At 44.9% G+C, this 16,939-nt stretch overlaps 1 protein-coding gene across 1 annotated transcript in view; it reads left to right on the top strand.

Moving 5' to 3' along the window:
- Positions 1–16,939, top strand: part of LOC121577905 (metabotropic glutamate receptor 7) — a 233,129-nt gene that overhangs the window by 168,235 nt on the left and 47,955 nt on the right. Inside the window, exon 7 of the mRNA XM_045223727.1 lies at positions 15,982–16,184. Coding sequence (XP_045079662.1) covers positions 15,982–16,184 — 203 coding nt within the window. The remainder of the gene's footprint in view (positions 1–15,981; positions 16,185–16,939) is intronic.

The following is a 16,939-nucleotide window of genomic DNA, read 5'->3' as shown; positions in this document are numbered from 1 at the left end:
CATTTTAGCAGACGCTCTTATCCAGAGCGACTTAAAGTTAGTGAGTGCATACATTTTCCATACTTTTTCCATACTCAATGAATAAACAACTTGTACAGGAGATGTTTGGGATTATGTGAATAATATAAATAGTAATGATTATAATATCAATGCCATATGAAGATGAGTAAAGACACAAAGTCAAGTGAAGTCCCCTTAGTTTGTCTTTTTTAGCTACTTTCCTTCAGGACTGGACGTCTACTGGATGTCGAGGTAGGGTTTTACTGCAGAGTTAACGGTGGAGATCACGCTACATAGAGAAAAACCCCATTATTATCTCAACTGGTACTTTATCCGTTTTGAATGCACACTTACAAAGCAATCGACAGAGACAGAGAGAGAGAATGTTTGCGAGCGCAAGAGAGATACATTGTGAGAAAGAAAGAGAGTGAGAGAGTGAGCGAGAAAGAGAGCTAGAGATAGGAGAAAGTGAGTGAAAGACAAAATGAGAGAGAGAGAGCACTCTCTTCTCTCTCTTCTTTCTCTCTCTTCTCTCTCTGTGATCATTCAACAGTGGAGTAGCTATATCTCCATTCCTTTGCTTTGTGTGGTTGGTTGTGACGGAAACAGTGAAACTCTTCAAAAATGCATGAAAGCAGTGGTTTAGACGCATGATTACGGGCTTCATCAGAAGAGTCAGGTCCTCTGTCCCAAATGACACCCTATTCCTTATAAAGTGCACTTTTGACTAGGGCCCATAGGGTTCTGGTCAAAAGTAGTGCACTATATAGGGAATAGGGTGCCATTTGGGACACAAACTCAGCGGCAGCGGGTTTAGAAACAGAGATGGAAGCTGTAACTGTAATGCAATTCAGTTCTTCATGTTTTATGCAGATCCAGCCATTAATAATTCGTCGCAGTTACACAATCTTCATTTGCCTAGGCTTAAATTAGCATTTTCTTCAAAATATTTTGGAGCTTTTAAGAAATTATGGCTGCCTAATGTCTCTCTGGTTTGAATATACCTTGGCTCACACGTAGAAGGTACTCGCTCACACACAATATAGTTTTATTTAGAACAACTCTCAGCGAATCTAACCCAATGCTCTGACAAACATTAATACAATGTTCTCTTCAGTACTGATTGATAACTTGATGATCTCTGATGCTTCTATACCTCTTCAGATCTAGATCAGTATGTCATGTTTCAAGAAGCTAAAGAGATACAGTGAGGGAAAAAAATATTTGATCCCCTGCTGATTTTGTACGTTTGCCCACTGACAAAGAAATTATCAGTCTATAATTTTAATGGTAGGTTTATTTGAACAGTGAGAGATAGAATAACAACAACAAAATTCAGAAAAACCTATGTCAAAAATGTTATAAATTGATTTGCATTTTAATGAGGGAGTATATCTCTCATTCAGAAAGATTTCTGGCTCCCAGGTGTCTTTTATACAGGTAATGAGCTGAAATTAGGAGCACACTCTTAAAGGGAGTGCTCCTAATCTCAGCTTGTTACTTGTATAAAAGACACCTGTCCACAGAAGCAATCAATCAATCATATTCCAAACTCTCCACCATGGCCAAGACCAAAGAGCTCTCCAAGGATGTCAGGGACAAGATTGTAGACCTACACAAGGCTGGAATGGGCTACAAGACCATCGCCAAGCAGCTTGGTGAGAAGGTGACAACAGTTGGTGTGATTATTCGCAAATGGAAGAAACACAAAATAACTGTCAAACTCCCTCGGTCTGGGGCTCCATGCAAGATCTCACTTCGTGGAGTTGCAATGATCATCAAACCATGAGTGAGAACCTCCTTCCCTCAGCCAGGGCATTGAAAATGGGTCGTGAATGGGTATTCCAGCATGACAATGACCCAAAACACATGACCAAGGCAAGAAAGGAGTGGCTCAAGAAGAAGCACATTAAGGTCCTGGAGTGGCCTAGCCAGTCTCCAGACCTTAATCCCATAGAAAATATGTGGAGGGAGCTGAAGGTTCGAGTTGCCAAACATCAGCCTCGAAACCTTAATGACTTGGAGAAGATCTGCAAAGAGGAGTGGAACAAAATCCCTCCTGAGATGTGTGCAAACCTGGTGGCCAACTACAAGAAATGTCTGACCTCTGTGATTGCCAACAAGGGTTTTGCCACCAAGTACTAAGTCATGTTTTGCAGAGGGGTCAAGTACTTATTTCCCTCATTAAAATGCAAATCAATTTATAACATTTTTGACATGCGTTTTTCTGGATTTTCTGTTGTTGTTATTCTGTCTCTCACTGTTCAAATAAACCTACCATTACAATTACAGACTGATCATGTCTTTGTCAGTGGGCAAACGTACAAAATCAGCAGGGGATCAAATACTTTTTTCCCTCACTGTATGATTATCTCTGTTGCTTATTAACAGTCATGATATTTTACCTTGATCTCACCAATGAGGATTCCTACATAACAAGCCTTCAGATTCAGGATGCGTCCCAAATGGTCCTCTAGTCCCTACATAGTGCACTACTTTTGACCAGGGCTCATAGGACTCTGGTCAAAAGTAGTGCACTATGTAGGGAATAGGGTGCCATTTGAGATGTAACCTCAGATGAGCGATGATTAGTCAGATGGGGGTTTGTTAAAGGGATTAGGAGACCCTTTGGACATAGGGCCTCTGACAGAAGCAGCTGTTCCCTGAATAAAGGGTTAGAAATATACTGGCTTTACCTAGGGCTGGACTTTTTATTGTTCTGGTCTCGTCAGGTCAAGTGTTGAGGAAAAATATGGATTTTGACTACAAACAACTCTCCCCAGACTTCACACTCTTAGCAAAAAAGGGTTTTGGTGGAGGGGAAGGGTTCCCTTGGATATACCAACTTTCCCTTTCATCTAGGTCCAAAAGTAGTGCAGAAACAGGCTCTACCTGGGGACAGAAATGTTCCTGGTCTGGTCTGGTGTTGGTCTGGTCTGGTCTGGTCTGGTGTTGGTCTGGTCTGGTGTTGTTCTGGTCTGGTCTGGTCTGGTGTTGGTCTGGTCTGGTCTGGTCTGGTCTGGTGTTGGTCTGGTCTGGTCTGGTGTTGGTCTGGTCTGGTCTGGTGTTGGTCTGGTCTGGTCTGGTCTGGTCTGGTGTTGGTCTGGTCTGGTGTTGGTCTGGTCTGGTCTGGTCTGGTCTGGTGTTGGTCTGGTCTGGTCTGGTGTTGGTCTGGTCTGGTCTGGTGTTGGTCTGGTCTGGTGTTGGTCTGGTCTGGTCTGGTCAGGTCTGGTCTGGTGTTGGTCTGGTCTGGTCAGGTCTGGTCTGGTTTGGTCTGGTCTGGTCTGGTCTGGTCTGGTCTGGTGTTGGTCTGGTCTGGTCTGGTCAGGTCTGGTCTGGTGTTGGTCTGGTCTGGTCAGGTCTGGTCTGGTTTGGTCTGGTCTGGTCTGGTCTGGTCTGGTCTGGTCAGGTCTGGTCTGGTGTTGGTCTGGTCTGGTCAGGTCTGGTCTGGTTTGGTCTGGTCAGGTCTGGTCTGGTTTGGTCTGGTCTGGTCTGGTCTGGTCTGGTCAGGTCTGGTCTGGTGTTGGTCTGGTCTGGTCAGGTCTGGTCTGGTGTTGGTCTGGTCTGGTCTGGTCTGGTCTGGTCTGGTGTTGGTCTGGTCTGGTGTTGGTCTGGTCTGGTCTGGTCTGGTCTGGTGTTGGTCTGGTCTGGTCTGGTGTTGGTCTGGTCTGGTGTTGGTCTGGTCTGGTCTGGTCAGGTCTGGTCTGGTGTTGGTCTGGTCTGGTCAGGTCTGGTCTGGTCTGGTCTGGTCAGGTCTGGTCTGGTGTTGGTCTGGTCTGGTCTGGTCTGGTCTGGTCTGGTCTGGTCTGGTCAGGTCTGGTCTGGTGTTGGTCTGGTCTGGTCAGGTCTGGTCTGGTTTGGTCTGGTCTGGTCTGGTCTGGTCTGGTCTGGTGTTGTTCTGGTCAGGTCTGGTCTGGTGTTGGTCTGGTCTGGTCTGGTCTGGTCTGGTTTGGTCTGGTCTGGTCTGGTCTGGTCTGGTGTTGGTCTGGTCTGGTGTTGGTCTGGTCTGGTCTGGTCTGGTCTGGTGTTGGTCTGGTCTGGTCTGGTGTTGGTCTGGTCTGGTGTTGGTCTGGTCTGGTCTGGTCAGGTCTGGTCTGGTGTTGGTCTGGTCTGGTCAGGTCTGGTCTGGTTTGGTCTGGTTTGGTCTGGTCTGGTCTGGTGTTGGTCTGGTCTGGTTTGGTCTGGTCTGGTCAGGTCTGGTCTGGTTTGGTCTGGTTTGGTCTGGTCTGGTCTGGTGTTGGTCTGGTCTGGTGTTGGTCTGGTCTGGTCTGGTCTGGTCTGGTCTGGTCTGGTCTGGTGTTGGTCTGGTCTGGTCTGGTGTTGGTCTGGTCTGGTCTGGTCTGGTCTGGTCTGGTGTTGGTCTGGTCTGGTCTGGTCTGGTCTGGTGTTGTTCTGGTCAGGTCTGGTCTGGTGTTGGTCTGGTCTGGTCTGGTCTGGTCTGGTGTTGGTCTGGTCTGGTCTGGTCTGGTCTGGTGTTGGTCTGGTCTGGTCTGGTCTGGTCTGGTCTGGTGTTGGTCTGGTCTGGTCTGGTGTTGGTCTGGTCTGGTCTGGTCAGGTCTGGTCTGGTGTTGGTCTGGTCTGGTCAGGTCTGGTCTGGTTTGGTCTGGTTTGGTCTGGTCTGGTCTGGTGTTGGTCTGGTCTGGTCTGGTCTGGTCTGGTGTTGGTCTGGTCTGGTCTGGTCTGGTCTGGTCAGGTGTTGGTCTGGTCTGGTCTGGTCTGGTCTGGTCTGGTCTGGTGTTGGTCTGGTCTGGTCTGGTCAGGTCTGGTCTGGTGTTGGTCTGGTCTGGTCTGGTCTGGTCTGGTGTTGGTCTGGTCAGGTCTGGTCTGGTGTTGGTCTGGTCTGGTCAGGTCTGGTCTGGTTTGGTCTGGTTTGGTCTGGTCTGGTCTGGTGTTGGTCTGGTCTGGTCAGGTCTGGTCTGGTTTGGTCTGGTTTGGTCTGGTCTGGTCTGGTGTTGGTCTGGTCTGGTCTGGTCTGGTCTGGTGTTGGTCTGGTCTGGTCTGGTCTGGTCTGGTCAGGTGTTGGTCTGGTCTGGTCTGGTCTGGTCTGGTCTGGTCTGGTCTGGTCTGGTCTGGTCTGGTGTTGGTCTGGTCTGGTCTGGTCTGGTCTGGTCTGGTGTTGGTCTGGTCTGGTCTGGTGTTGGTCTGGTCTGGTCTGGTCAGGTCTGGTCTGGTGTTGGTCTGGTCTGGTCAGGTCTGGTCTGGTTTGGTCTGGTTTGGTCTGGTCTGGTCTGGTGTTGGTCTGGTCTGGTCTGGTCTGGTCTGGTCAGGTCAGGTCTGGTCTGGTCTGGTATTGGTCTGGTCAGGTGTGGTCAGGTCCATAGGTAAACACCTGGCACTGTCTATCTATTTGTCTGCATCACTTCTCTCTTCATTCAGTTGAAAGCTTGTAACTCCTGTAGTTTGGTAGCTTCTAGAAACCTTCCACCTCTCCACGCCACACATTCTTGCATACTTTGTGGTACAAAATAAGAACTGTTTGTTTGAGAATTGTTTGGTCACGCCTTCAGCGATATTTTCCCCCATTGCTGTTTTTAATGTTGTGTGTTGTGTTGTGTTATTTGCATCACAGCTGGCCTCAGGAACTGAACGGAGTTAGATCACTTAATTTGGTTTGGCAGTTGTGTATTTTTCCTCTTGATACAAAAACATGATTTGCGATTAGCCAGTAATTTGGCTTTCAGTCAAATGCATTCAACTTCTAAATGCAACTGAACAATGGGTGTTTCATTTCTCACCTGTTGAGAAAAACACATTTCATTTCATACTGTTCATTCTCGTCTTGGCCTTCCTGTTTTGAAAAACAGAATAATTGAACCACTGGAGTTTCAAAGAGAAGTTTGAGAGGAAAATAACGTCAAGCTATGCATATTGAGTAACCAACTCAGTGGCCTTTTGGTTAGAGCGTATGTACTGAGATTGCAAGGATGGGAGTTTGATCCCTGGCCGAGTCATACAGGGATGTAGCTCAGTTGGTAGAGCATGGCGTTTGCAACACCAGGGTTGTGGGTTTGATTCCCACGGGGGGGCCAGTATAAAAAAATGATGTATGCACTCACCCAACCCTGATCTGAACTGTAAGCCGCTCAGGATAAGAGTGTCTGCTAAATGACTAAAATTTGAAAAAAATGTAATATCTCCAGTGGTTCAATTATTCTGTTTTTCAAAACAGGAAGGCCAAGACGAGAATGAACAGTATGAAATGAAATGTGTTTTTCTCAACAGGTGAGAAATTAAACACCCATTGTTCAGTTGCATTTAGAAGTTGAATGCATTTGACTGAAAGCCAAATTACTGGCTAATCACAAATCATGTTTTTGTAACAAGAGGAAAAATACCCAACTGCCAAACCAAATTAAGCAAGACTGTAAAAATGGGACCTGCTGCGTCTCTGCTTGGCACTCAGCATTAAGGAGATAGATTGTGGTTAAGACCATGTGATAGACTAGCATCCTGTCCAGGGGTTGTACAGTGGCTTGTGAAAGTATTCACCTCCCTTGGCATTTTTCCTATTTTGTTGCCTTACAACCTGGAATTAAAATAGATTTTTTTGGGTGGTTGTATCATTTGATTTACACAACATGCCTACCACTTTGTAGATGCAATTTATTTATATTTTTATTGTGAAACAAACAAGAAATAAGACAAAAAAACAGTAAACTTGATCGTGCATAACTATTCATCCCCCCAAAGTCAATACTTTGTAGAGCCACCTTTTGCAGCAATTACAGCTGCAAGTCTCTTGGGGAATGTCTCTATAAGCTTGGCACATCTAGCCACTGGGATTTTTGCCCCATTCTTCAAGGCAAAACTGCTCCAGCTCCTTCAATTTGGATGGGTTTCGCTGGTGTACAGACATTTTTAAGTCATACCACAGATTCTCAATTGGATTGAGGTCTGGGCTTTGACTAGGCCATTCCAAGACATTTAAATGTTTCCCCTTAAACCACTTTGCGCCAGACATAGCGTTTTCCTTGATGGTCAAAAAGCTCAATTTTAGTCTCATCTGACCAGAGTACCTTCTTCCATATGTTTGGGGAGTCTCCCACATGCCTTTTGGTGAACAACAAACATGTTTGCTTATTTTTTTCTTTAAGCGATGGCTTTTTCCTGACCACTCTTCCGTGAAGCCCAGCTCTGTGGAGTGTACGGCTTAAAGTTGTCCTGTGGACAGATACTCCAATCTCCGCTGTGGAACTTTGCAGCTCCTTCAGGGTTATCTTTGGTCTCTCTGATTAATAATATAATAATACAATAATATGCCATTTAGCAGATGCTTTTATCCAAAGCGACTTACAGTCATGCGTGCATACATTTTTTTATTTTTTTTGTATGGGTGGTCCCGGGGATCGAACCCACTACCTTGGCATTACAAGCACCATGCTCTACCAGCTGAGCTACAGAGGACCACACGGACAGGCCCTCCTTGCCTGGTCCGTGAGTTTTGGTGGGCGGCCCTCTCTTGGCAGATTTGTTGTGGTGCCATATTCTTTCCATTTTTTAATAATTGATTTAATGGTGCTCCGTGGGATGTTAAAGTTTCAGATATTTTTTAACAACCCAACCCTGATCTGTACTTCTCCACAACTTTGTCCCTGACCTGTTTGGAGAACTCCTTGGTCTTCATGGTGCTGCTTGCTTGGTGGTGCCCCTTGCTTAGTGGTGTTGCAGACTCTGGGGCCTTTCAGAACAGGTGTATATATACATGTGACAGATCATGTGACACTTAGATTGCACACAGGTGGACTTTATTTAACTAATTATGTGACTTATGAAGGTAATTGGTTGCATCAGATCTTATTTAGGGGCTTCATAGCAAAGGGGGTGAATACATATGCACACACCACTTTTCCGTTATGTATTTTTTATAATTTTTTGAAACTAGTTATTTTTTTCATTTCACTTCACCAATTTGAACTATTTTTGTATGACCATTACATGAAATCCAAATAAAAATCCATTTAAATTACAGATTGTAATGCAACAAAATAGGAAAAATGCCAAGGGGGATGAATACTTGAGTCACCTTCATTCTCGTGTTCTTCTTATTTCAATTTTTTTTCTCATGTGTTTTTGTCCTACCTTGTTATTTTTAGTACTACGTTGAAAAATATGGATTTTGACCAAAACAACTCTCCCAAGACTTCACACTCTTATCAAAAAAAGGTTTTGGTGGAGGGGAAGGGTTCCCTTGACTTTGATTATTGCATTGTTGGATATAGAGCTTGCAAGAAGCTTGCAAGAAAGGCTGTTCACTGTACTTGCAAGAAAGGCTGTTGTGGTCCTCTGTAGCTCAGCTGGTAGAGCACGGTGCTTGTAACGCCAAGGTAGTGGGTTCGATCCCCGGGACCACCCATACACAAAAAAAATAATCATAATGTATGCACGCATGACTGTAAGTCGCTTTGGATAAAAGCGTCTGCTAAATGGCGTATTATACTTGTGCAAGTGATATTAAAACAAATTTGACGGTCACTTGTTTAAATTTTTTAACCCTTATTTTACCAGGTAAATTGACTGAGAACACATTCTCATCTACAGCAACTACATAGGGAATAGTTACAGGGGAGAGGAGGGGGATGAATGAGCCAATTGGAAGCTGGGGATGATTAGGTGGCATGAAGACCAGATTGGAAATTTAGCCAGGACACCAGGGTTAACACCCCTACTCTTATGATAAGTGCAAAGGGATCTTTAGTGACCACAGAGAGTCAGGACACCCGTTTAACGTCCAATCCGAAAGACAGCAGGGCAATATCACCCATCACTGCCCTGGGACATTTTATTTTAGACCAGAGGAAAAAGTGCCTCCTACTGGCCCTCCAACACCACTTCCAGGAGCATCTGGTCTCCAATCCAGGGACCGACCAGGACCAACCCTGCTCAGCTTCAGAGTTAAACCAGCAGTGGGATGCAGGGTGGTATGCTGATGGCCAAACATGGGGACTTCAAAATGCCACGTCAAGGGAACTGTAGCCTATTGTTCAGATGGGTTAAATGGAAACTAGGCCTATAGCCTCACACACACCCAAATATGATATGAACTCCTGCAGAATGAAGCATTTCTTGCAGTAAAATTATAGACCAAATGTAAATTTTGACTCAGGAACAGGAATGGAGAAATATGATTTCTTTCTTTCAGCATCTTGAGAGAATGGATGTGCGGTTAGGGACCGTCTGTAAAGGGGCTATCTTTATCAGCATCATAAAAGCTGATAGTATTTCAGCCACATAAAATATGCATCCAAGCCGATCTTAAATCGTATCAAAACCATGTTGGGTCATTTTAATAGCTTTTCATTTCCTTAAAACCGGTCAAACTGATGTCATTTGGAAGTTTTGCCAGGAAAATCATTTATTGCATTTTCTCCCGGTCTTTGGTGCGCAAGAGATGAAAGAATGACAAGAAAACAAACTTTACCGATGTCAACTAGATAGAAGCACTCATTCTATCGATGTATGACATCGTTCTGGTGACCAAGGGTTTATTTAGTCTTCTAAGGCAACAAGTAATGACAGAAGAGATGCTGCGTGTCTCTAGTTATAGACGAACAAATAGCCAACCAAAATGTTCGGAAACCAGAAGCAGAAACATAGGCATATCTAAAAAGGCCTGTCAAAAAAAAAAGTGTTCTGTCATCTCTGACTGTACAGCGCATTTTCTATGTTTGTGGGTTAGGGTCATTTGCGGGTCTCAGATTTTTCACTATCTCTTGTAGTCAGACGGTTGTGGATGGGTTATTAGCAACTGCGGGTGGGTGAAGGTGAACAGAAAGCTGGCCCGCACAGCGTGTGTGTCTGCTTTTACATTAGAACAGTGGCATTTACAAGACTCATTAAAATACCCTTTAGAACAAATCAATTTTGTTGCCTAGAGAGTGTCACAATAGAGAGTGTCACCATAGAGAGTGTCACCATAGAGAGTGTCACCATAGAGAGTGTCATCATAGAGAGTGTTATCATAGAGCGTGTCATCATAGAGAGTGTCACCATAGAGAGTGTCACCATAGAGAGTGTCACCATAGAGAGTGTCACCATAGAGAGTGTCACCATAGAAAGTGTCACCATAGAGAGTGTCATCATAGAGAGTGTCACCATAGAGAGTGTCACCATAGAGAGTGTCACCATAGAGAGTGTCACCATAGAGAGTGTCATCATATAGTGTCACTATAAAGAGTGATCTTTGGTCTCTTTGTTGCCTCTCTGATTAATGCCCTCCTTGCCTGGTCCGTGAGTTTTGGTGGGCGGTCCTCTCTTGGCAGGTTTGTTGTGGTGCCATATTCTTTCAATGTTTTAATAATTGATTTAATGGTGCTCCGTGGGATGTTCAAAGTTTCTGATTTTTTTTTACAACCCAACCCTGATCTGTACTTCTCCACAACTTTGTCCCTGACCTGTTTGGAGAACTCCTTGGTCTTCATGGTGCTGCTTGCTTGGTGGTGCCCCTTGCTTAGTGGTGTTGCAGACTCTGGGGCCTTTCAGAACAGGTGTATATATACATGTGACAGATCATGTGACACTTAGATTGCACACAGGTGGACTTTATTTAACTAATTATGTGACTTATGAAGGTAATTGGTTGCACCAGATCTTATTTAGGGGCTTCATAGCAAAGGGGGTGAATACATATGCACGCATCACTTTTCCGTTATTATTATTATTTTATTTTTTTGAAACAAGTAATTTTTTTCATTTCACTTCACCAATTCGGACTATTTTGTGTTTGTCCATTACATGAAATCCAAATAAAAATCAATTTAAATTACAGGTTGTAATGCAACTTAATAGGAAAAACGCCAAGGGGGATGAATACTTTTGCAAGGCACTGTACGTCTAAAAAGCCTATTACCAGCTTCTACCCCCAAGCCATATGACTCCTGAACAGCCAATCAAATGGCCAGCCGGACTATTTGAACGTTTCCTTTTAGAGGGGTGGAGACTTGGCTAGTGTGAAACTGTCTGAAAGTTTCCTTTTAGAAGACTGAAGACTTGGCTAGTCTTGTTAGGACAGTTTCTAACACGTTTCCCCCCAGAACTTTTTAATTGATCATCTGAAGCAATTGCACAAAATTTTAGGTCTGGGTGTCCGAGATTAATCTTAAGGCTGTCACGAGAGACGTAACACTAGTAAAGCTGTGTAGAGTAATTCCAATCCTATATAACAGAGTAACTATCTGATTTTGAATGCAAAACAGGGCACTTGCATTCACCTGCATGTGGAGGAGATTTCACAATGTGGAGAGATGTGCTGTTGAGATCTGTGTTAGATTGTCCGATGTTCCCTGTAATGTTGATGGTTATGTTCTGTTCTCATCTCCATAATGAGCTTTGCATGAAGGAGGTGGAAACGTTCGGATGGAGAGAGTGAGTGGGAAGAATGGATGAATGGATGGAGGGTGGGATGTGATATGAGAACCAGAGAAATGCAGAGAGAGAGAGAGAGAGAGAGAGAGAGAGAGAGAGAGAGAGTGAGAGACAGAGAGAGAGAGAGAGAGAGAGAGAGAGAGAGAGAGAGAGAGAGAGAGAGAGAGAGAGAGAGAGGTGACAGAAAGGGAGAGATGGAGGAGGAGATGTGGAGAACGGAGGAAAATAAGTCAGTTTTCTTTCAGTCGGTAGATTAGAAGGTTATTCTGAGTTTGTCTTTTGTTGTGGAGCTGGAATGCCTGACCATGTCCAGTCAGCCATCCTGCCGAATGTGTCATAGGACAGTTTGAATTGGCTTTTTCACTCCCCTAGTCCCCAGGTGACAGTCAGCCAGACCCCAGGTGACAGACAGTCAGCCAGACCCCAGGTGATATATAGTCAGACCCCAGGTGACAGACAGTCAGCCAGACCCCAGCTGACAGTCAGCCAGACCCCAGGTGACAATCAGACAGACCCCAGGTGATATATAGTCAGACAGACCCCAGGTGATATATAGTCAGACCCCAGGTGACAGAAAGCCAGACCCCAGGTGACAATCAGACAGACCCCAGGTGATATATAGTCAGACAGACCCCAGGTGATATATAGTCAGACCCCAGGTGACAGTCAGCCAGACCCCAGGTGACAATCAGACAGACCCCATGTGATATATAGTCAGACAGACCCCAGGTGATATATAGTCAGACAGACCCCAGGTGACAATCAGTCAGTCAGACCCCAGGTGACATATAGTCAGACTGACCCCAGGTGACAATCAGACAGACCCCAGGTGATATATAGTCAGACAGACCCCAGGTGACAATCAGTCAGTCAGACCCCAGGTGACATATAGTCAGACAGACCCCAGGTGACAATCAGTCAGTCAGACCCCAGGTGACATATAGTCAGACAGACCCCAGGTGACAATCAGTCAGTCAGACCCCAGGTGACATATAGTCAGACAGACCCCAGGTGACAATCAGTCAGTCAGACCCCAGGTGACATATAGTCAGACAGACCCCAGGTGACAATCAGACAGACCCCAGGTGACAGACAGTCAGCCAGACCCAGGTGACAATCAGCCAGACCCAGGTGACATATAGTCAGATAGACCCCAGGTGACAGTCAGTCAGCCAGACCCCAGGTGACAGTCAGTCAGCCAGACCCCAGGTGACAGTCAGTCAGCCAGACCCCAGGTGACAGTCAGTCAGCCAGACCCCAGGTGACAGTCAGTCAGCTAGACCCCAGGTGCAGTCAGACAGACCCCAGGTGCAGTCAGTCAGCCAGACCCCAGGTGACAGTCAGTCAGCTAGACCCCAGGTGACAGACAGTCAGCCAGACCCAGGTGACAGACAGTCAGCTAGACCCCAGGTGCAGTCAGACAGAACCCAGGTGCAGTCAGTCAGCCAGACCCCAGGTGACAGACAGTCAGCCAGACCCAGGTGACAGACAGTCAGCTAGACCCCAGGTGACAATCAGCCAGACCCCAGGTGACAGACAGTCAGCCAGACCCCAGGTGCAGTCAGTCAGCTAGACCCCAGGTGACAGTCAGTCAGCCAGACCCCAGGTGACAGTCAGTCAGCCAGACCCCAGGTGACATTCAGTCAGCTAGACCCCAGGTGCAGTCAGACAGACCCCAGGTGCAGTCAGTCAGCCAGACCCCAGGTGACAGTCAGTCAGCTAGACCCCAGGTGCAGTCAGACAGAACCCAGGTGCAGTCAGTCAGCCAGACCCAGGTGACAGACAGTCAGCCAGACCCAGGTGACAGACAGTCAGCTAGACCCCAGGTGACAGTCAGTCAGCTAGACCCCAGGTGACAGTCAGTCAGCCAGACCCCAGGTCCAGTCAGTCAGACCACAGGTGACAGTCAGTCAGCCAGACCCCAGGTCCAGTCAGTCAGACCACAGGTGACAGTCAGTCAGCTAGACCCCAGGTGACAGACAGTCAGCCAGACCCAGGTGACAGTCAGTCAGCCAGACCCCAGGTGACATTCAGTCAGCTAGACCCCAGGTGACAGACAGTCAGCCAGACCCAGGTGACAGTCAGTCAGCCAGACCCCAGGTGACAGTCAGTCAGCTAGACCCCAGGTGACACTCAGAGTTGGAGAGGCACAGTTATGTGTGGGTTATATCGTGAGTGTTTTTAAAAATGCAAGTGTTGTGCCATGCTTTACTAGAGTAGAATCTGCCTGGGTCTCAAAAGTGGTCCATGGCCACGTCTAGGTCCTAGTTAGCTTTAACAGTTAATTGTATTTAGCAGATGCTCTTATCCAGGGCAATTAGGGTTAAGTACCTTGCTCAAGGGCACATCAACAGATTTTTCACCTAGTCGGCTCGGGGATTAGAACGAGCAACCTTTCGGTTACTGGCACAACGCTCTTAACCACTAAGCTACCTGCCCCCCAGTTAAAGTCTGATACTCAGTTGAAGTCTGAACAGAGTGTCGGCAGTCAATCTCTTTTGTGTTCACACAGCAAAGACCTTGGATGTCGTCAGCCACTCAGCCTTGTTAAAATACTCCAAACCAGAAGGTGGCAGTAGCGTTGATTGGCAATGCATATCTGTGTGTCTTGCTTATGGTCTAGATTCCAAGCTATCTGCACTAATGTTGCTATTTTGTAGAAAGCCGTGGTTGATACTAGCCAGATGGCCACATTTAGATTACTACCTAGCAAGATGATAAAAAAACAAAAATAATTCATTCACTCTACAAAATCCCATACTGCCAGTGCCAGACCCAACCCATAGCCAAATGTTGTGATAGCTAGCTAAAGTTAGCATATTCGCTAGCTAGCACAACAGAGCTAGCTAGCTAAGGACACTGCACAAACTCGGCAGCTATTACAGGCAGCTGTTTCATGGAAACTAGCTAATCCATTGTGATTTAATTATAATGTCAGTACTAGCTACAGTGGTTATCTATCTTGGAGGAGGTATTTAGTGTTGTGTGCATTGTGTCTGTGCACTTAGCTATCGACCGTCCCATAGCCTACATGTGAAGTGTGACTGGCTCATCCGTGGATGGACGGAGAAAAATGCCTCTGTTTTTCTTTCTTTTTTGTTGGCTCCCCCTCATGGGGGTTTGTGCTCTCTGATTGGCTTAAAGTCAAGTTGTTGGCCACTGACGAGCATTGCGATTCTATGGCTCTCCTAGATTACTAAAATCAACTCCACGATTTACGATGGAGTTGAGCGGCGACTAGTGTGGGCGGACTGGTGCTCCGACGTCACATAAAATAATTTTTTTAATCAAAAACTACGGATTTCAGCACCCAAAGAATAGCACACAGTTACACATGACAATGACGTCGGAGTTCCAGTTGAGTTTAGACAGCTGTGTCTCCTTGCTCTGATGACGCTTCTATATCCCTTCTCTGAGGTACTAAGTATATTCATTATCCTTTAATTGATTTACATTTTCTGAGGGACTAAGTATATTCATTATCCTTTAATTGATTTACATTTTCTGAGGGACTAAGTATATTCATTATCCTTTAATTGATTTACATTTTCTGAGGGACTAAGTATATTCATTATCCTTTAATTTAGTTACATTTTCTGAGGGACTAAGTATATTCATGATCCTTTCATTGATTTACATTTTCCTTTAGTTGAAATCTCATCACCCAGAAGGAATTTATCCACTTGATCAATCAGTCAACCAATCAAATATGGTCTAGAGTGATTTATTAATTCATTTACATGTATTCAAATACTGCTAGAATAGAATCAAATGCTATTGGTCGTGTACACAGTTTAGCAGATGTTAAAGCAGATGTTAATGCGAAATGCTTATGTTACTAGCTCGTAACGATGCAGTAATATGTAAAACAATTAAAATGTAAGGAATACAAAAATACAAAAAAATACAAGAAATTAAGAATGGCGGGCTGAATCTGATGAACATCCATTAAATCCATGACAGATGTGTGTTTGTTTTTATCACCACTTTATGTGGCAGGTAGCTTAGTGGTTAAGAGCGTAGTGCCAGTAACCAAAATGTCACTGGTTCTAATCCCCGAGCTGACTAGGTGAGAAAAAAATCTGTCGATGTGCCCTTGAGCAAGGCACTTAACCCTAATTGCTCATGTAAGACGCTCTGGATAAGAGCGTCTGCTGAATGATGTAAAATGTAAATGAGGACATAGTGCTTAATAATCACTTTTCTGCTGCTTGATATCAGTACATAAAAGTAACTTCCGTTACCATGTCCATTGGGTATTGAAGCCACCAACTTAAAAATATGCCTTGGCAATCATGAATATTTACAGAAAAATCTTACAATAAGACAGGAAAATGTATTTGTTTGTAGTGTTTGGAAAGTGTTTATTTGGAAAGTGTTTGCAGTTAGCTAGTTAGGTAACACTCTATGCATAAAGCTGCGGTGATAATGCAGAGTCACCATTTTGAGGAACTAACAAAAAAATATATAAAAAATAAACCCACCCTCTGTGTTTAACTGTGTTCCAGATTTCTCCTTGTCATTGTTTTACTCCTGTGTTTGTATGTGTCTTGTATGTTGTAACGAGGTGCATTGCCCCCCCCATCCACTAACCCACCCTCCCTCCATCTTGTCTTCCAGATTGAGGACATGCAGTGGCCTAACGGAGAGATAGAGATTCCCAGCTCCGTGTGCAGTCTGCCCTGCAGGACAGGAGAGAGGAAGAAGACAGTGAAAGGCATGCCGTGTTGCTGGCACTGTGAACCCTGTGATGGTTACCAGTACCAGTATGATGAAACATCCTGCAAGCTGTGCTCCTACAGCATGAGGCCCAACCCAAACAGGTGACAGACAGCAACATTATATATATATATATATTTTTTAAAAAGTATAGGGTTGCAAAATTCCAGAAACTTTCCCAACATTCCCAGGTTTTCTCCAACCGGGATTTCTGGAAAACCCGTGAATATTGTGAACGTTTCAGGAATTCTGTAACCCTATATAAGTCTGTAACATTCGTGTGTCTTCCTTGATAGTATGATGTTTTACAGTGCAGTACAGTATTGCTTTTCTTCTTGTCGTCTGTATATGTTTTTCAAAATTGTTGAATGAACTTACTTAAAGGAGAAGTTTACTCAAAATCCAGAAAGTCCCATACATTGAAGTGCAGCCAGGGAACGAACACCAGCCTTCTCTTTTTCAACTTTGTGAAACTAACTTTACCTGGCGATATGATATATACTCTATCAACTTTCGCACCAGTTCATTCTCCTCCCCAAAGAAATGTAATCTGTGGCATCAAGCTCCATATAAGGGCATATCGTGACGTTTCTACGTCGCATGGTCTCCCCCCCCCAAGAGCGCACATGCGCATTTGTTACACAATATAAAATTATCACAAATGTTTTAGGTGTAAAATAACACATTTCCTGACTTAAAACCGGTAGTACTTTTGACAAAAATAGCTAACGAATTTGTCCACACTTCGTGGGATTTCTGAATCATAAATTCACTGGCAACAGAGCAGAGCAAGGCCTGCATCCAGCAACATCACGAATCACGTGACCCGTTTTTGCAGCTGTTTCAGTACAGCACTATA

Source organism: Coregonus clupeaformis, chromosome 12 (genome assembly GCF_020615455.1).
Source record: "Coregonus clupeaformis isolate EN_2021a chromosome 12, ASM2061545v1, whole genome shotgun sequence".
Lineage (NCBI taxonomy): Eukaryota > Metazoa > Chordata > Actinopteri > Salmoniformes > Salmonidae > Coregonus > Coregonus clupeaformis.
This window is presented reverse-complemented; position numbering and strand designations above follow the sequence as displayed.